The 17826-nt window shown below is 44.9% G+C and overlaps 1 protein-coding gene across 1 annotated transcript in view; it reads left to right on the top strand.

Moving 5' to 3' along the window:
* The window catches only part of Pde11a (phosphodiesterase 11A), a 273329-nt gene that overhangs the window by 187116 nt on the left and 68387 nt on the right, over window positions 1-17826 (top strand). The window contains exons 11-12 of the mRNA XM_005346609.2: window positions 7486-7632; window positions 8112-8219. Of these exons, the coding sequence (XP_005346666.1) occupies window positions 7486-7632; window positions 8112-8219 (255 nt within the window). The remainder of the gene's footprint in view (window positions 1-7485; window positions 7633-8111; window positions 8220-17826) is intronic.

The raw sequence follows: 17826 nt of genomic DNA, 5'->3' as shown, positions 1-17826 counted from the left end.
CCTCTCTCTCCCTCTCTCTCCCTCTCTCTCCCTCTCTCCCCCTCTCCATCCATCTACCTACCTATCTCCAGTCCTGCCTCTCTCCCTTCCTTGGCTTCATGGCTGTTATGCGATGAGCATCCTTCCTCCACCAGGCTTTTCTATCACGTCTCTTTATGTCTGAAAGCAGTGGGGCCAATCAACTGTGCACACATATCATAAGCCAATAAGTCTTCTTCCCTTAAGTGGATTTTTCGCAGGAATTTGCCACATCAGGGAAAGCTGCTAACACAGAGGTCACAGCAGCAACGTAGTTCATATAATAGCCATGGACATTCAGTATTTCCTATTTCTATGCACTGGGCTTTCTCCTTCTGTTACGCCTCAAGCTGCCATGCAGCATGGTCTTGTGGTGGTTTATCCAAGGAATGCTCAGTCTGAGACTCACTTCAAGGTCTTGCTGGCAGGCCCTCAAGGATCGGGGTCAGCGTAGGATTAGCTTTGACACCTGTTGGGAAGAATGTTCTAGGCAATCACAAGGCGAATTAAGTAGATGGCACAGAGAAAATTCAAGAACTCGCGTGCTACCTTTTGGTGATGGCACTGCGCTAGCAAGCTCACGTCTACAGTGTGTGTCTGCTCCTCCAGTAGACAGCTTGTTCATTCAGGAAGACCTTGGTCTCTCAAGAGTTGATTCTACGTGTGTCCAATCAGCACAAAACTAACTGGGATTCATTCCAAAGGCAGCTATGAGCTTAGAGAATTCCCCGAGTGAATTCATTACAAATAAAAGATAAGACAGTGTTCTCCCAGATGGGCCTAGGATGTTCATCATAAGAAATGGACCACGCGGCAGGTCATTTGCAGCTAAATCCCAAGTGCTGTTCATGGCGTACCAAGTTACTTTGCACTGGACAGGAATAGGTGACCCTTAGCTTGGCATCAGCCCGTTTCCAGAGGGAGTGGGGGCAGTTCAGAGCCAGGATTTGCAGCTCAGAGTCAGATGTGACTCTGTTGATTGCACTATGAATTTAGAGTGGTCACTTTATTTATGTGGCTTCCTTATAATACAGGATTTCAAATACCCCCAGCTTAAATATTCTTAGTGCACTTATAAAGAACCAATGAGTTAATATTCACGAAATACCAAAAGCCGTTTCTGGCATCCCATGAGTTCTGTGGGGAAAGTGCCCTGGAATTCCTTCTGCATCTCCGTAGCTCAGCTTCCTCCTCCACTAGTGCTGGAAGCCTAAGGCCTCTCTGCCTCTGCTTTCATCCAGAGGAGCAAGCAGGTGTCTGGAACAGGCAGCAACAGGTCTACTTTGCTCTGAGTGGTCAGCCACCCACTTTGTGATTTCTCCCCATTTACTGAACATCACAAAATGCAGTATTGTGTGTCAAGTGACCCAGGATTGTATTTTCCATTTTATAGGTCCCGAGAAAGCTTCCTTTTCAGCTGTAGAGGAGGCAGCTTATGACTCCCTTTGACAAGCCCTCAGCTATGCAGGTCCAAACAAAGCCAAGGACCAGCCCGATCAGAGGAGTCCAGGTACTCCCAGCCAGACAGTCTCACTTCTTGAGCTCCATTCAAATTAGCTGCGGGACTCATAATTCTGTGTTTTCATTTATTGCTGCGGTAAACTAAATGGTTCTTTATCCGAATGTTATTTCCTGGCTATTAATCCAGTCGTTACTTTGGACTGTGACACTCCTCTTTGATTTAGGGATATGGCACCTTATAAATATGTAAAAGCTGAAGACTGACACTTTGAGAAATTGACTTTGATTTGTTTTGTTTATGTCGTATGGCTGGAGTAATTATAGGTTGGAGGGTAGGGCTCCATTCTGTGCTCCTCAGGCGGGATGGGGGGGGGGTCATGTATCTACAGCACAAGGAACTGGGCAATAGAAGGCCTTTCTGGGGCTTTGGCAGGTGAGATGGCCACACCTAGCTCCTCAGGATGTCCTCTGCCTTTTATTCTTCATTGCACAGAACCTGCTCTTACATCCAAGACTGTATGAATGGAAACTGCCCATATTTGGTAAAATGGTCCAAAGAAGATCTCCTGAAAGTCTGGGGATGTTTTATGCATCTGTACATGCCAGCAAGGGTTTACTGCAGGGCTCAGGGTGACGTATGGACTGGTGTGATTTAACTGTGGATCAATCAACCTATTAGGGAAAAAAGACAAGGTCAATAAGGTTGGGTCTCAGTGAACCAGAGGTCATCCTCCATTTCTCAACCTAATGTTCTTATTTCCTTTCCATTAACATTTCATAATGAAAAAATGCCTATATTCTTTAATTTTTGAGATAATTAAGTGAATTTAGTGCCTTTGAAGGGGGAAGATTTACAATGGCACAGAGAACCACACTATTAATAACCGGAATACAGGGGCCACTGGGAGAGCAGCAGTGATGTCGCCATTGCCATTTAGGCTTCTTTGGTTACAATCGGTAAGAGGTTCCAGCTCCCTATTTCAACACAGAAACCGACTTTCCTGCTGAGAGCAGAAAGATCTGTATCATTTTGCATCCTGCCTTTGTCTCTCAGGAAGCAGTTTTCTGGTCGCTCTTAAATCTGAACAAATTGCAACAAATAGAGATATTTTCAAACACTTGGCACCTCTCTATACGCAAACCATCAAAGTGGGAGGGGAGCGGAGCTGTTCTGGAGCTTTCTGAAGGAGGAGCAGTGTGGTATCTGTTGGCTATCACGGCCTGATTAGCGTGGTCACTCGCACTGAACACGCAGGCACGATACACATGGCTGCCGCCAGTCGTATGTGTTAAAAGAGACTGAGTACTAAATCCGGCTTACTTCTGAGTTCCCAAGTTGTCCATTAAAATGTATCATTTAATAACAGCATTTGATGATTTCCAGATTAAAACAGTCACTTAAGCATCCTCATTGTTTTCTTTGTTCCCTTCCTAGGCCTTTTAAAATAGTCATAGAGGATTTTGTATCAACTCTCAAAGCCAAATAAATTGAGAAAGAAGTTACTAACGACAACACTTTGGAACCTAGAGAACAGACAGATAAATGGGATTTAACTTAGCAAACCCAAGAAAGTCAAAACAGCTAGCAATGGGAGGTGAGAGGTCATTTTTTTTTTTTTTTTTTTTTTCGAGACAGGGTTTCTCTGTAGCTTTGGTGCCTGTCCCGGAACTAGCTCTGTAGACCAGGCTGGTCATCTTTACACCATCTAATCCCCGCCCCCCAGCAAACCGCTCAGGAGCTGGCTCCGAGTGACCACGAAAGCCGGACTGCTGCCAGAAAAAGCGGCACGTCTAAGGGCAGTTGAATCCAGGCTCCCGGTCCCGCTCCCTGGTATCTGGAAGCTAGCCTTTGGTTAGGTAGAGCAGGGAAATCTTTGCACAGGGGCCATCTGCGCAGAGGAGGGATGGGGTGCCGGCTGAAGATGAACAAACAGTTCCACACTGAGGCTCCCCAGACGCCCCCTACAGACTCCCAACTAGATAGCAGCCAGATTCTCCAGGGAACAGGAACTGATAAACAGCAAAGACCTGAGGAGGCTTCCCCAAGAACACAGGTCGCTCAACCCCTCAGCAGGGTGACCTCTAAGCTGTACTAGACTCTTTTAAGCAAGCCTGGGAAACCAAACATTACCAGACACCCAAGGAAATCCTCCAAGACTTTTGAAGCCTCTGATACCTTAAACTCCCTTACTGGAGGGTAATTGAGGAAGACCCTGAGCCATCTGAGAATGAAGGGAAAGGGTAGTGGGTGCTCATTCCTTGGCCTATTATCCTTAAAGTGAAGACAGCAACATGCTGGTCAAACAAGCCAGTGCCATGAAGACCAATACTGCACGGCTCCCTGTGTACACAGAGCAACCACACATGGAAACCAAAAACAGAACAATGGCTGCTAAAAGCTGAGATGGGATCATAGAAGTCGCTCAGTGGGTATGATTACACAGGATGAAAAGTTCTAGAGGTCTACTATACAATAATATACATGTATCTAATAATTCTGTTAGCTTGAGTCTTTGTGTAAATTAGCATATGTGTTTCCATCACCATAAGAACAAAGATCAAAGCAGAGTGGTCAAAAACGAATAGAGAGGGAGAAGAAATGCCCAATGGGACTGTCATTACCATCTTCAGAGAAGTGAGGGTAGTGTCCTGGTTGTTTCTCTCTTGCTGTGGTAAAACCCTGGCCAAGACAACTTGGGGAGGAAAGGTTTATTTGACCTTACAGGCTGCAGTCCCTCATCTAAAGAAGTCAGAGCAGGAACCTGGAGCCATCTCTTCATGACATCCATATTGATCAAAGCATCTATGCTGTGGGATAATGTTCTTGTATACTGTAAAGATTTGACACTCATATTAGTTTAATAAAACATTGACTGGCCAGTAGCCAGGCAGGAAGTATAGGTAAGGCAACAAGACTAAGGGAATTCTGGGACGGTAAAAGTCAGAGAGCAAGTCACCAGCCAGACACAGAGAAAATGAGATGAGAATGCCTTACTGAGGAAAAGTACCGAGTCGCAAGGCTAAACATAGACAAAAGTTATGAGTTAATTTAAGTAAGAGATAGTTAATAACAAACCTGGGCTAATAGACGAAACAGTTTATAATTAATAAGCCTCTGTGTGTTTCTTTGGGACTGAACAGCTATGATATTGGTCAGGACAGAAACTCCCATCTACACATCTAACATCTTCAAAGGAGACAATGTTGTCATTAATAAGTTCTCTACCAATTTATTTGACAAGAAGTTTGCACCAATGGTAAGCACATAGGCGATAACAAAGTTCACAGTAAAGAGGATTGTTATCCCAACATGGCAGCACATAACTAGTTTCAGCACTCAGGAGGGAGTTCAAGGCCAGCCTTTGCTCCATTGAGAGACTGAAGAGCTACTACTAACTCTACCATAGAATTTAAAATGAGGTCAACGAGTTGACAGGTGGTCATAGTAAATTGTATGAGTTAACTATGAATATCTTTCAGGTGTGCATAATGGTATAATTGTTGAATAGTACATAACAAAACAAAGTATGAATATATATGTATGTACGTATGTAGGCATGCAGGCATATATGTATGAAATGGTCTGGTACATGAGGCAGCAGAGGTTGTTAGATGTAGCATGAGTCAGACTGACCATTGTCTTCAACGGTGGGGGTCTTGGATAATTCTTCAAACAAAGCAATTGTAAGAAGTAATAAGATTGTAACTATCTTACTTGATTAAAATAAATCTAGGTGTTGAAAGTGGTTGCTCTGGGTAAGAAAATGTTTGTTGCCAGGGGAATATGACTGTGTGTCTGTGTTTGTAAAGCATGGTGGGGCTGATTTGCATTCAGCCCTGACATGTTTAATCCTGCAGAGATCCAAATGCATCAGTGTTTATTGCCACCCTATTAACAATAGCCAAAATATGGAATCAGCCTAAGTGTCTGTCAGCAGAATGGCAGCTAAATAAAGTGTGGTTCCTAAAGACAGTGATAGACGATGGCATGGAGTTCTGTGCAGTTATAAGGAAGAAGGAAGGAAGAAGTTGGGCTGGGATATGGCTCAGTGGATAAGTGGTATCTGTGGGAGCATAAGGACCTGAGTTCAGATGGCTGGCCCCACATAAAGCTGTGTGCCTCTGTAACCTTAGTGCTGCGGCTGGCACAAACAGGGGACGGGGCATCCCTGGAGATCACTGGCCAGACATCCTAGCCAATCGATGAGTTCTAATTGAGTGATAGGCCCTCTCTCAAGAGAGAGGAAAGAGGAAGGTGAAGAGGAGAGTGAAAGACACAATGTCAGCCTCTGGCTACCACATGCACACACTTGTGTGTGTGTGTGTGTGTGTGTGTGTGTGTGTGTGTGTGTGTGTGAACTCACACACACACAGGTACACACAAAAATGCCAAAAGAAAAATAAAATTGTGTCACTTGAAGCAAAAATAGACAGACATAATAAATAATAAATAAATAAAATGGATCTGGGAACCAGCATGCTAAATAAAATAGGCCAGACTCAGGAAGGCAGTTATTGTGTGGTCTCGCTCGTATGTGGGATATACATTCACATACATGTGTGACATCACACGGAAATGGGGCTATTGATAGAGAGGGGCAGGGCTAACAGGGAGGGAGACGGGAAAGGGGTGGACTTTGAGCAAAATACTTGACATGCATGTGTGACATTCCCAACAAAATCTGTTATTTTGTATGCTTATTTTTAAAAAAACTAATGTAGATTTATCTAACTTTTATGAAAAAGTTTTGAAGTAAATAAACAAGCAGGACACTCTCGTGGGGACACATACGCCAAGAAGATATCTGCCACTGTGAAGTCCACAAGCCTTGCCATTTAATTCCAGGAATCTAGTATCTGCAAACCTATTGGTATTTTTAAATGATTTGGTAAAGTCCAAGGGAATTAATTTTTGATTGAATTAAAGTCTTCAAACTGGAAGCTTAGCTGTCCCAACACATAGATTCGGTCATCGCTCATCCACAGTGGGGAATAAACAGTGTTTGTATTTTTAGCTTAGGCACATAAACTTTTGCAGAAAAGCACGGGGTTGGAGAGGCAGGATTGATTATGTGGTTTCTGGAATGCCCAGAGTGACCAGAGCTGGGTTTAATTGCTTAGCCAAAGTAGTTCCAGGGCATAAATTACTTGCAGGGTAATTTATACCCAGAGAATAGACTAGGAATACAAACACACAATGGTCTCTGGTAACTTGAAAGCCATTAAATAACCCACACACACAGCAAGAATGGCCCAAATGGCATGGTAACCCAGCCAATTGGCATAAAAATGATTTCCAAAGATTTGATTTCCCTCTCCTTTAGGCTTGTGCAGGATAACTGATTGACAGCCACCTAACAGGAGTGTTCCGAAACTCTAAATAAGGATGACCAGTGTTAGAAGTGTGCCGTCTACTGCTTAAGCAATATGGCAAAATTGATCTTTTAACTGAAACTGCCCTCTCTCCGAGCAGCTCTATTTTATCATCAACGCAGCATGTTTTGTACCAGAGATGAGCTGTTTGCCCTTTTCCGTCCTTCTGAGTATACAGAACATATGTTTAATAGAGAGTATTTTTGCAAGGGACGGGATGCAAGAATGCAAAGAAGAGCGGTGTATTCCCACGTCCTGTTCCGCATGGAAGCAAATAAAATTCATAGCTGCTGGCCACCCAGATGTTTCTGCACGCAGCAATATGCATCAGAGTACATTGCACGGCCATAGTTCCAGTAAACTAGACAGTTGTATATTCTAAATCCGGTAGAGAGATCCAGTGTGTATATTTTATCTTCTAATTAGCTTCCCTTCTCTTCCTCCCCACTCCATTTTCTTGGGCATTTGCTGCTCAAAAACAAAAGACATTTATAGCTCAGAGTTTAGCCGTATCAGGGTGTAAGTGCAGGTCAGGCCTGATTTATGTGGCATCGCCGATAAGCCAGAGAGAGTGGGACACGGGGTTAGGTAAAGCTAGTGAACTTGGCTTGGCTTGTGTCTTTGATTCCGTAGGCAGCCAATATCCCTCTGGTGTCAGAGCTGGCCATCGACGACATTCATTTTGATGACTTTTCCCTTGACGTTGACGCCATGATCACAGCTGCCCTCCGGATGTTCATGGAGCTGGGCATGGTACAGAAATTTAAAATCGACTATGAGGTAAGAGGTTCCGTGATGGAGTTAAGGGGTGCCCCTGGTGAAGTGTCGCAGCCACTGTGATATAAAGGCTTTTTCAAAGATGCTCTGTAGGCAGTGGTTCCTGCCTGTGGACCCCATGGAAGTGCCGCAAGAATCTGGAGGAGTGTTAGTGGAAGTTTAGGGTTTTGTTTCGGTTTGTTAAAATGTCTTTATTAGATTTGTCTTGTGTTATGTGTTTTTGCCTGTGTGTAAGTGTGGGCACCGCGTGCATGCCTAGGACCCGGGGGGGGGGGGGTCAGAAGAGGTCACAGAACACCCTCATACTCCCGGCAAAGTTGTGAACCAGACCCCGATCTGCCACCAGCACCATAGTTGCTCTTAACAACTCAGCCACCTGCCCAGTCCCTGGTGGAACGTCCTGATGGCCCTGGTGTCCCTTAAATGGTAGTCCTCCAAGGACACAAACCCGTCCCTCACACAGCCTCCCCCTCCCATTTCAGACCCTGTGCAGGTGGCTTCTGACAGTGAGGAAGAATTACCGAATGGTTCTCTACCACAACTGGAGACACGCCTTCAACGTGTGCCAGCTAATGTTTGCCATGCTCACCGTAAGTACGTCTGTGAATGGCGGAAGGCCACCTTCTCTTCGTGCGGACCTCCTGGCTTTCTCCTGTATATTTCAATGCCACTGAAAAGTTTCCCCGTGGTGATGTCATGGCAACCCACACATGTCCTGGTTATGGTGGCATGCATTTGAAAACAGCTTCTTTAAAGCCACAAAAGCATCAACACCTTAAGACAGGGGTGCAGCCCTAGAATGGAGACCGGGGCCTTTTCCCAGTGTTCTCTGTTGGCAATCTAGTTCCTTTGCCCAACCTTACTTCCTGCCCCAACACCTGGACTTTCTATGTAATTTCTTTGTGGAGGAAATAGAGATACGTGACAGGGCAGAGAAACCCCTGGATAAGATGAGAGGGGGTGTGGGCATGACCGTGAGAATCTGGAATTCTGAAAGAACACTTGCTTGGGGAAATGTCCAGTGGGGCCTCGGGAGAAGGAAGGGGTAAGAGGAGTGGACACCCAGGGTTCAGAAGCTCACCACGCTGAAACTATCTGTCCCCTGGGTTCTAGCCCGTGTGACTTGTAGAGAAGACCGGCACAGCTGGCCAGAAAAGGCCTCGGGATTAACTCTGAAAGCAAATGTTGACAGCAAGGATCAAAACAAAACCCTCTAGTTATTCCCATTTGCTAGTGAGAAACGTTTTCTGGTGTCTACTTGCTTTGCTAAATGACCAAGGAAAGTGTTCCTGACTTCAGTATGTTAGGTTCTCTGCTGAATAGGAACATAGACAAGTTTAGATATGTACACATGTGTGAATATATATAAATATGCTTACTATACAAAAATGGGGGATGGGTTCCGGATTCTTACAACATTAATACAAATCCCTCATGTCTTTGTATGCATCTTGAAATTTAGACACGAATTAGGGACTTCTGTGTGAAATGCAAATGATGACAGAACATCCTACCTCTTCATCCGAATCTCCACCCTGCTCTCTGGCCATTAAACGCCCCCCCCCCCAACCTTGAAGGTACTGATCCAATGCCAGTTTTTCTACAGAGTTCCTCGTTCTCCCAAAACACCAGCCATTCCCTCCTCCTCCACTGTGCCAGTGTAGGCGGTGTTTCTACCAAGTGTCGTAAGTTCCCAATCTCTCATTCTCATTAATTCCACCTGAGGAAAGGGACGGTTCCTTACTCCTGGGAACGTGTATTCCCAGCCTCTACATCCCAGCACACCCGTCCTCTGGGGTGCGCTCGGTCAGCTCTCAACCGCGGGACTGGTCCTGCCTTCTGCTGTCTACACCATCAGAGCCAAGAGTACGGAGGGGAAATGCTTCGGCTCAGGAGGCTTACTTACTTGCCCAGTGGCCAACACTGCCTGGAAACCAAAACACCTTCATCTTGCTCAACTTTAACAGAGCTTAGCAGACGAGAAATAGTTTGCAGGTGGGGAGCTCATGAGTCCAGCTCGCTGAGGGCAATGACTTATTAACCAGTTACCTTGAAAAACCTGTGGATTTGTGGAATTGCCAAAATAAGCAAGCAGATAAAGGAAATAGAAATGTTCATGATTCTGTGTTGTAGATATCAAGGTGGTTTTTTTCATGACAAGCCTCTGGGGACACAGGCATCTGGCAGAGCGGTGTGGGGGGGAGGGAAGGGTCATGGTGCACCCACAGGTGTAGAAAGGATTGAATTCTGAGCTTTCATCACTGAACATGTCCGTGGTACCAGCAGTCTTGATGCTTCTTAAGTAGTGTTTAAAAAAAAAAAAAAAGCAGAGCATTCCAGCTATGCCCCCATCCCCCATGTTTGGGGGCATCATTTTAAAGGTGTTTGTGTTTGCTCAGCAACTTGGAGAGTGTCACTGTTAGGAAAAGTCTGGGTTTTGTTTTTGTATCCATGCTGATGCAAAAATAGAAGCCTTCACTGTTGGAGTTTTCCCAGGGCGATGGGCGGGAGGCTGCGAAGTACAGAAAGGGGTCTTTGGAGAGAGGATGTCAGTGGATATTATTCCAGTCTCCCGCACTCAGACCTGTGCTGTGGCATCTGGAAGAGTCATTGCTTTCCGCTCCGGGGTTCCGCTGAACTTAGTGAAGGATTACCGCGGGGCCGAAATGCTAACTTCTTTTTTTTTTTTTTTTTTTTTCCACACGAGCATCTTCTCCCGCTTTGATCTTGGAAAATCTGGCTAAGCCAAATTTTTTGAATCAAGACAGCACTTCTGGAGATGGTGAAGACTGTTTGACCTATGCAGACCGAGTTCACTTCAAATCTAGTTTCTGACGTATGATCTCCCATGGGAAAGGACAGCCTTTATGTCTGTGTGGGCCCCAGAGCTGCTCTCTGCCCTGGAGTCCCCTGAGGTCTCTCACGAGCTCCTTTGCACTGGACATCCTGCCTCCATTCACAGGATTACACATTTTACCTCTGGGTGAGAAGTTAAAGCCAAAACCAAACTTTTCTATTAATCTCGATTTTTTTTTTTTTTGAGGCAAGGCATGTAGCACAGGCTGGCCCTAAACGAGCCATGTAGCTGACATTGCTCTTGAACTTCTTTTTAAAACATGTTTTTTATTATTTTTGAGAATTTTCAAGCATACATACAATGTATTTTGAATATACCCACTTCTCACTCCTTCCTAACTCCTATCAGACATGCTTCCCCTCCTCCCCATCCCAACATGGCATCATTTTTTTTATTTAACTTTTAATTTTGGGGGAATTTCACACGTGAACACTTTACTTACACAAGTTGCGCCTCCTTGTCACCATCTAACACTTCCCTTGCCCCCGCTCCCTCTCCAACTCATGACCTCCTCTTCTGTAGTTGCATAATTATAATTTACACAACTAATTATGATTGCATATCAGTTTTCTGGGCCCACCTGATATTGTCACTATGTGTATATGTTCAGGGCTGACCTCCTGGGATGGGATAATTGGGAGCTCATTGCTGGAGAAGACGGATTCTTCCTCTCTCAGAAGCCACTAACTGCCTGTCGCTCTTCATCTAGGAGTGGGGCCTTGTGAAATTTCCCCATCCGCGGGGGCACGTCAACAAGTGTTGTCATTACGCGGGTCTTGTTGATATTTTATGGGTGTAGCTTCCCTGCCGTATATAGAAGGCACAGTCTCAGAGAAGACTTCTTGGTCCTCTGCCTCTTACGATCATTCTGCTCTGACTTCCAAGACGTTCCCTGAGCCTTAGGTGGAGGAGTTGTATCCATTCTGTTGTAGACATATCCATTGTGGTTGGACACACCGTGGTCTGTTGCTTTCAGCCTTTTGACCAGTTGTGGATTCTTGAATAATCTTCATCTAACAATCTTCATCTGCTGCAAAAAGAGGCTTCTTCAATGGGAGAGCGGGTGAGAGCTGACCCAGTGGGGATAAGAGATAAGAGCACATGCTTAGAATACAGCTAGGAAATATATAACCATCTGGGAAAGCAGCCATACTAGGTTCTCCTCTGGGGCCTATGACCTCACCAGCCATGGGAAGTTGGCTAGGTTTACAGCACCAAACATGAATTCCCTCTTCTTGAGCAGGAGGGAAATCCAAGTAGGCAGCTGTTGGTTACCTCCAAGGTATCAGCGCCACTATCACATCCTTGGAGATATTTTGCTGCATTCTGATCATTGTGGGGTTAGGAGTTTTACCAGCTAGATGGGACTGTTGGTTGGTGTTTGTGTTTTGACAACTTATGTAGCCCTCTTAGAGGCTATGAGAGCTGGTTTTCAGGGTGCAGGCTTCCTCATCACTTCTGGCTCAATTCCTCCGAGTGCTGCATCGGAAGTATGTAGTAGCTTCAACAGCAGTTGAGAGACTGCATACTACAAGTTCTGGGAGGCAATCAAGAGCAATAGTAATAGGCTGCATTAGTCTCTTCGACTCCCCCACATACACCTGGTGGTGGAACTCAAGAGGAAGTTTCCCATGCCTGGCACTGGGGGGATTGTTAGAATCCTGAGAAAGCGTTATTGCTCTAAGTAGCATAACGGCATTTAAACTGAGTATATATGTACACAGAGAGAGAGATAACAGAAAGGGAGGGAGAAGGAAGAAAGGAAGGAAGGAAGAAAGGAAGGAAGGAAGGAAGGAAGGAAGGAAGGAAGGAAGGAAGGAAGGAAGGAAGGAAGGAAGGAAATCTTTAGACTATACCCCAACCATCTGGTTCAGTCTCCATCACAACGCCAAGAGAATGCACTAAGTGTGCTGAAAAATTTCCTCTAGATGGCGCTCCAAGGCAAAATTTCCCATCCAATCTCTGTCAAACCTTGAACGTTTCTTCTCTTCCGACACAAGAGACACTAAGGCACACAGACCAGTCTAAAATGAATGTTTTCTTTTAGAACATGCTCACCAACAAAGCCGGCGTGTCGCAAAGTAGCCTGTTCTGTGAGGATGCCCTGTGTGACGACTCTCTCCTGACCCACTGTGGGATAGCATGCCTTCTCCTGCGACTTGAAACCTGATGAGGCGGGGTTTCATAAATCTATTGTCTGGGAGAAGGGGGAAGGTGCACAGCTATGAGTCACTGCTGAACAGATTTGGCCCACTAACGATGGAACACTGAAATTATAAATATATACACCAATTTCCCTAGACTTTATCGCTAAAATCATTTCACACAGAGGAAAATAAGATTATTGACTCAGAACGGTTTTGCAGAAATCTTCAGGCTCATGTTTAGGAAACCAAATAATTTTAGCCCACTGGAAATGAAAAGAAACAAAGGAGAACTTCATGGGACAAGCAATTTGATATGGATTTTGATGGACATTCAGTTCACCTGGAACCTCATTGAACACTTATTTATTTGTTCCAAGCTGCTGACAGTAAATTAAAAAAAAAAAAGTGGAATCAAAGCTTCAAGGTTATCTTTTGTTCTAAAGAGATATCTATATAGTTCAAATTTACTGAGTTTTGACTTCCTCTCATAAATAAACTAGGTAATGCTGTCGTCATTCGTGACTAAAACAGAGAATAAAAGCATCAATGGTACCTATACAAATTCTCCTTATTTATGTAAGTAGAAAGAATTACTATCCCACTGTGCTAATGCGTAATGAAAGACGACGATGACCTTGTCTGCTGCAGTGCACAGGGTAAACCAGGGACAGGGATGGGCCACGATGGCTCATGTTCTGTAAACTACAAGGCATGTCTTGATGTCTAAATTGCAGGGACACTTTGGGGGCGCATTATAAATGATGTTCGGTCTCCGGCAGACTTTCCAAGGGGGAAGGAAGGCTTCCTTAGAGTCAGGATGCTTTACTGTCCTATAAATGGATTCATTATCACTTCGGGCAGCGCCCTGCTTCCTGTAGGGGCTCCATAAAGATCCATTGCACTGAAGGAATTCAGTTTAGGGCAAGGTTATTTAAATAACCACGTTGCTTGGTGTCCAGGTTTTGTTTTTTGTTGTTTTTTAAGCGCTATAAGATGACGAGGAACTTCCAGTGCTCAAAATCTTGTTCTCATTGCATCATGCTAAGGTTCACCTAGGGTTCATGTAGGATATTATGATCCTGCAGAACTCACTGGATATGAAAGGGAAAGAGCATGTGATCACATTAAAATTTATGGTAGTACCAGCAGCATGACGCTGGTGGGGAACGGCAGTTAAACACTAATGATAACCGAGTGTCACAGCACATCCGTTGACACCTCCTGACATTTGCCGGGAAATCTTAAATCTTCAGCGTGGAGGTGGTGGGCTTTCGGCCATCTTTGTGTGGTCATTAAGGTTATTTGGTGAGACAGCCACACCATTTTCCTGATAATTCATCCTAGAGAGCAGAAGGGACATTTAGGGGGAGATCGGTCCTGCTCTCAAACTGAGAGTCTCGCGCCATCCGCCGACTGCCATGGTCAGCTAAGTCCTTGAGCTTTGAAGTCAAAAATTCTCCCAAAAGGAAGCTCAGGAGCACAATACGAACTCTTTGCCTCCCCCTGGGGAAGGACAGGGCCATCCAGTTGTTAAATAAAATGTTTCAGTAACCAGAAGCCTCATCACGACAGAATCAAATGCCCTTGTCAGCTGGAACACGGGGGTACAATGAGCTCTTGATGTTCTAGCCTCTGACAGACTAAAGTCGACGGTAATCATACTTAAGATCTCCAGACAGGGTTTCCCTAGCGCCACCTTGCCAGTATACATAGTTACACTTACCTTAAAGTAATCGCTACATGTTATATAGCTATTGCTATACTAGCATAATGGAATTCGCATGGGGGAGAAACACGTAAATCTTCTTACCGGTGTAAAGTAGAAGTATAGCAAATTTTGTATTTAGGGGAGGCGTGGTGCTTAATCTTTCTGCAGACATCAGGTGTGGACACTGTAAACTGTCCACGGAATTGACGGTTCAACCGCATTTGAGACTCTTGCTCTTTAGACCTCTGGAGGCTCTTATTTTCAGTCTCTTCGCCTGCACTCCAAAGCCCCAATCAGGCACTCTGTACTCCTAGCTAACGCTCTCTTTATTCACATTTATTTTATAAAAGAAAAGAGACAAGGCCACACCTAAATAAGAACCTGGTGCGCTGGTAGCCAAACATACGACGGGGCAGGAGGAGCGTCCAACCCATTTCCTCTCACAGGAGAGTCACCTCCATAACTCACTTCAGGAACTGCCAGTCATGAGTTATGAGTCTTTCCCTTCCCAGTGGAAATAAATTCTCCCGCACCATCGGCCTGCACTGGGTGGTTTTTTTTTTTTTTTTTTTTTTTAGGACATGTGAATTGTAAAAGCGCATGGACGTAATCGTGTCTGACGTTAGCACCAAATTGTAAGCCCTTGCTCATGGACACAGGTTCGGAAGGAACTGCGACCAGTTTGGGGGCTGGGAATGTCTAGTTACAATACCTTTTTGGTTTTTTAAAGTGGGTTTATTCTTGAGGTTTTTATGGTGTTGGTAAACTGCTTAATCTGTCGCTTTGTGTTTTATGACGCCAGGCAAATCCTCCGGGTCGTCGAGACCCAGCAGCCCAACCACGGTCGTTTATCACGGCTTCCATTTTCCGCACTGTTTGACGTCCTAGTGGCTAGTGGCGCTCTCTTGGGGCTGAAACCTGGCACCTAAGGGTGTTAAGTTAGGGGCTTTAAAAACTTTTAAATTTTCATGGGTCTCATGTTTAATCCTGATTCACTGATGGAAAATAAAACTTGGGGCTAGCTTTGAAGAGTCCCCATATTCCTGAACTCCATCAGCTGCGTCTCTTGGAAGCCCTGGGAGACCTTGCTTTCCGCACGATTAATATGCACCGAGTGATCTCTCTGTGCTCACGACCCTGTGATATTCTATTGTGCTCACTCGTGATTTGCCATAAATAAAGCATAGACCGTATTTCTGAGCATGTCCCTCCAGATCTACAGACACGCATTCTTAAAGCTAAGGTTCCGGGGATCCAGTAGTCCTCTCCCTTTCCTTCTCTGTAAAACGCGGTCAGCAGATGTGAAAAAGACAGTGCTGTTTACCGTGTATCAAAACTGAAGCAGAAGCCTCGGTTTCCTTGAGTGTTTCCCTTCTAATTGATGCATTATGTTTAAGTTCCGCAGTGGTACCTAGGGTTTTCCTTGTGCCGTTCTGTTCTCTTTACATATTTTATCAGAATGTGAAAGAAGAAATATAAGGACTGATTTTTATATGACCACATCAGGACTTCCTCAGGTGAAAGGCTGAGCATCCCCAGCCCATCACCTAATCCTAATGTGATTCCAGTATTAGGAGAGGCTGAGGTAGGCAGATTGCTGTGAGTTCAAGGCCGGTCTGGGGATTCACAACAAAACCCTGTCAAAAAAAAAAAAAAAAAAGCATGTTGACAGATGCCAGGAATTTGTGTTTGAGATATTCTTGCAAAAAGACCAAACATGGTGATTAGATTTACAGATGGAAAAAGAAAACACAGAGTCCACTGAAGTCAGGCAATGAGTACGTGACACCCTTTAGAGTTACCTATTTTAAATATTTTTATAGATCCAAAATATTTTATATTATAGTGATAAGTTAAACATTAAGTCTTAGAAGCAGTGAAAAAATAAATAGAATCAATAGAATCAACCTAAAAATTTTTCATTTATGCATTTAAACATCTACTCAACACAAGAATTTTATAAGACACATCACTGGTTTTTGGTCCTTCTCCTTTCTGAGACTTGCCTGCATTAGTATTTGTGGCATCATTTGAAGGCAAAAAAAAAAAATCACCATTTGCCCCAAACATGCTTTGGGGTTTAGGATCTGATACGAAGTATGTTCTAAAATCCCCGGATGTAGAAGATGTCATTTGGGAATAGACAGTAAGAGGCACCAGGACTGAGTTTGGCAGAGAGACTCACTGTGTGCTGAAATCACTATTTTACTAATGCCAAGTAGTTACCTGGCCATGTTCATCTTCAGAAGAAAGGAAAGCAAATGTGACCCAAACTATCCCGGTTGCTCGGACAACGAGGACAGCTAGGATCCAATGGCGGTGTGCTCTGTGCTGTGATGATGGAGAGGGTGGCTTGTCAGTGCTAGTGGTGATCCTCGGACTCCCGTGGGAACATCCTGGTCCCAACACAAGCTGGTGCGCCCCTTTTCCAGCTCACCAGCCACCACTGTTAACACCAAAGGGCGCTGGCCACTGACCGTCCACAGTGAGATAGTTTACCCTCTTCCCTTCCTTTGAGGACTATGGGTGAGAACTGCTCTTCTGCTCTTGGGTGTTTTCATTCCACACAATCTCTGACTGTCAAAGAAGGACCTGTTGTTTAAAAAGAGGGCCCCATGTGCCCGGCAGCCATTAACCTTACTGGGAAACCTGCGGGTTATCAAGAGCCATCCGCTGCTGCTGTGGAGAAAACCCTCCGCCTGGGATCACTGACGGGAGCAAATCAAATAGTTTGACACTCGCCAGCTTGCCCTAAAGGCAAGCAAGCCAAGAATCTCAACCAGTAAGTGCAGGCAGGACCCAAACGCGGTCCTTCACTATTTTTCGCCACCTTGCTCCATCCATGACCGAGATGGGAAGCTCCATACTTCTTGTTAAGCGCTCCTTCCCTGCTCCCTCACAGGACCTGCACTCTGGAAGCTTCTGTTAAGTATACGTTGCCATGGAGCAGGGGTATGGAGGGCAGAGCTTCCTGGGAGCATCCTGCCTTTTAAACGCCCTGGACTGGTATGGTGGGACTCTCTGCTTTCCTTGTCTCTGATAGAAGATGGAGAAAGTGCCAGACTGAGACTCCTTAACAGGGATTGATGACTCTATATGACCGCACACCTTCCGGGATGGAAACACGACAAGATTTGCAAGGCATTAATTAAGTGCTGTCTCCAAAAGCGAAGCAAAGATGCCAGATCCTTTCTGCCATTGTGCTCTCCCACGATGCAGGATCTCCATGGAGCCAGCCAGGTTCTCAGCATAACTGGATGGAACGTGCAGCCCAGGAAGGCAAAGACTAGACTGTGATCTCTACTGCACTCTTCCCTTGGCTTGGGCTGACGCAAATATTTGCTCACTTTGCTAAGTAGATGGGTACTTTTCAGAACGTCACCATTTCATTCAAACCTGGAATAGTTTGGTTTCAAAAATATCTGCACTTTTTTTTTTTTTTTTTTTGGCTTTTCGAGACAGGGTTTCTCTGTGGTTTTGGAGCC

The sequence above is a fragment of the Microtus ochrogaster genome, chromosome 4 (assembly GCF_000317375.1).
Source record: "Microtus ochrogaster isolate Prairie Vole_2 chromosome 4, MicOch1.0, whole genome shotgun sequence".
Lineage (NCBI taxonomy): Eukaryota > Metazoa > Chordata > Mammalia > Rodentia > Cricetidae > Microtus > Microtus ochrogaster.
The sequence above is the reverse complement of the archived record's forward strand: the minus strand, read 5'-3'. Positions and strand labels throughout refer to the sequence as shown.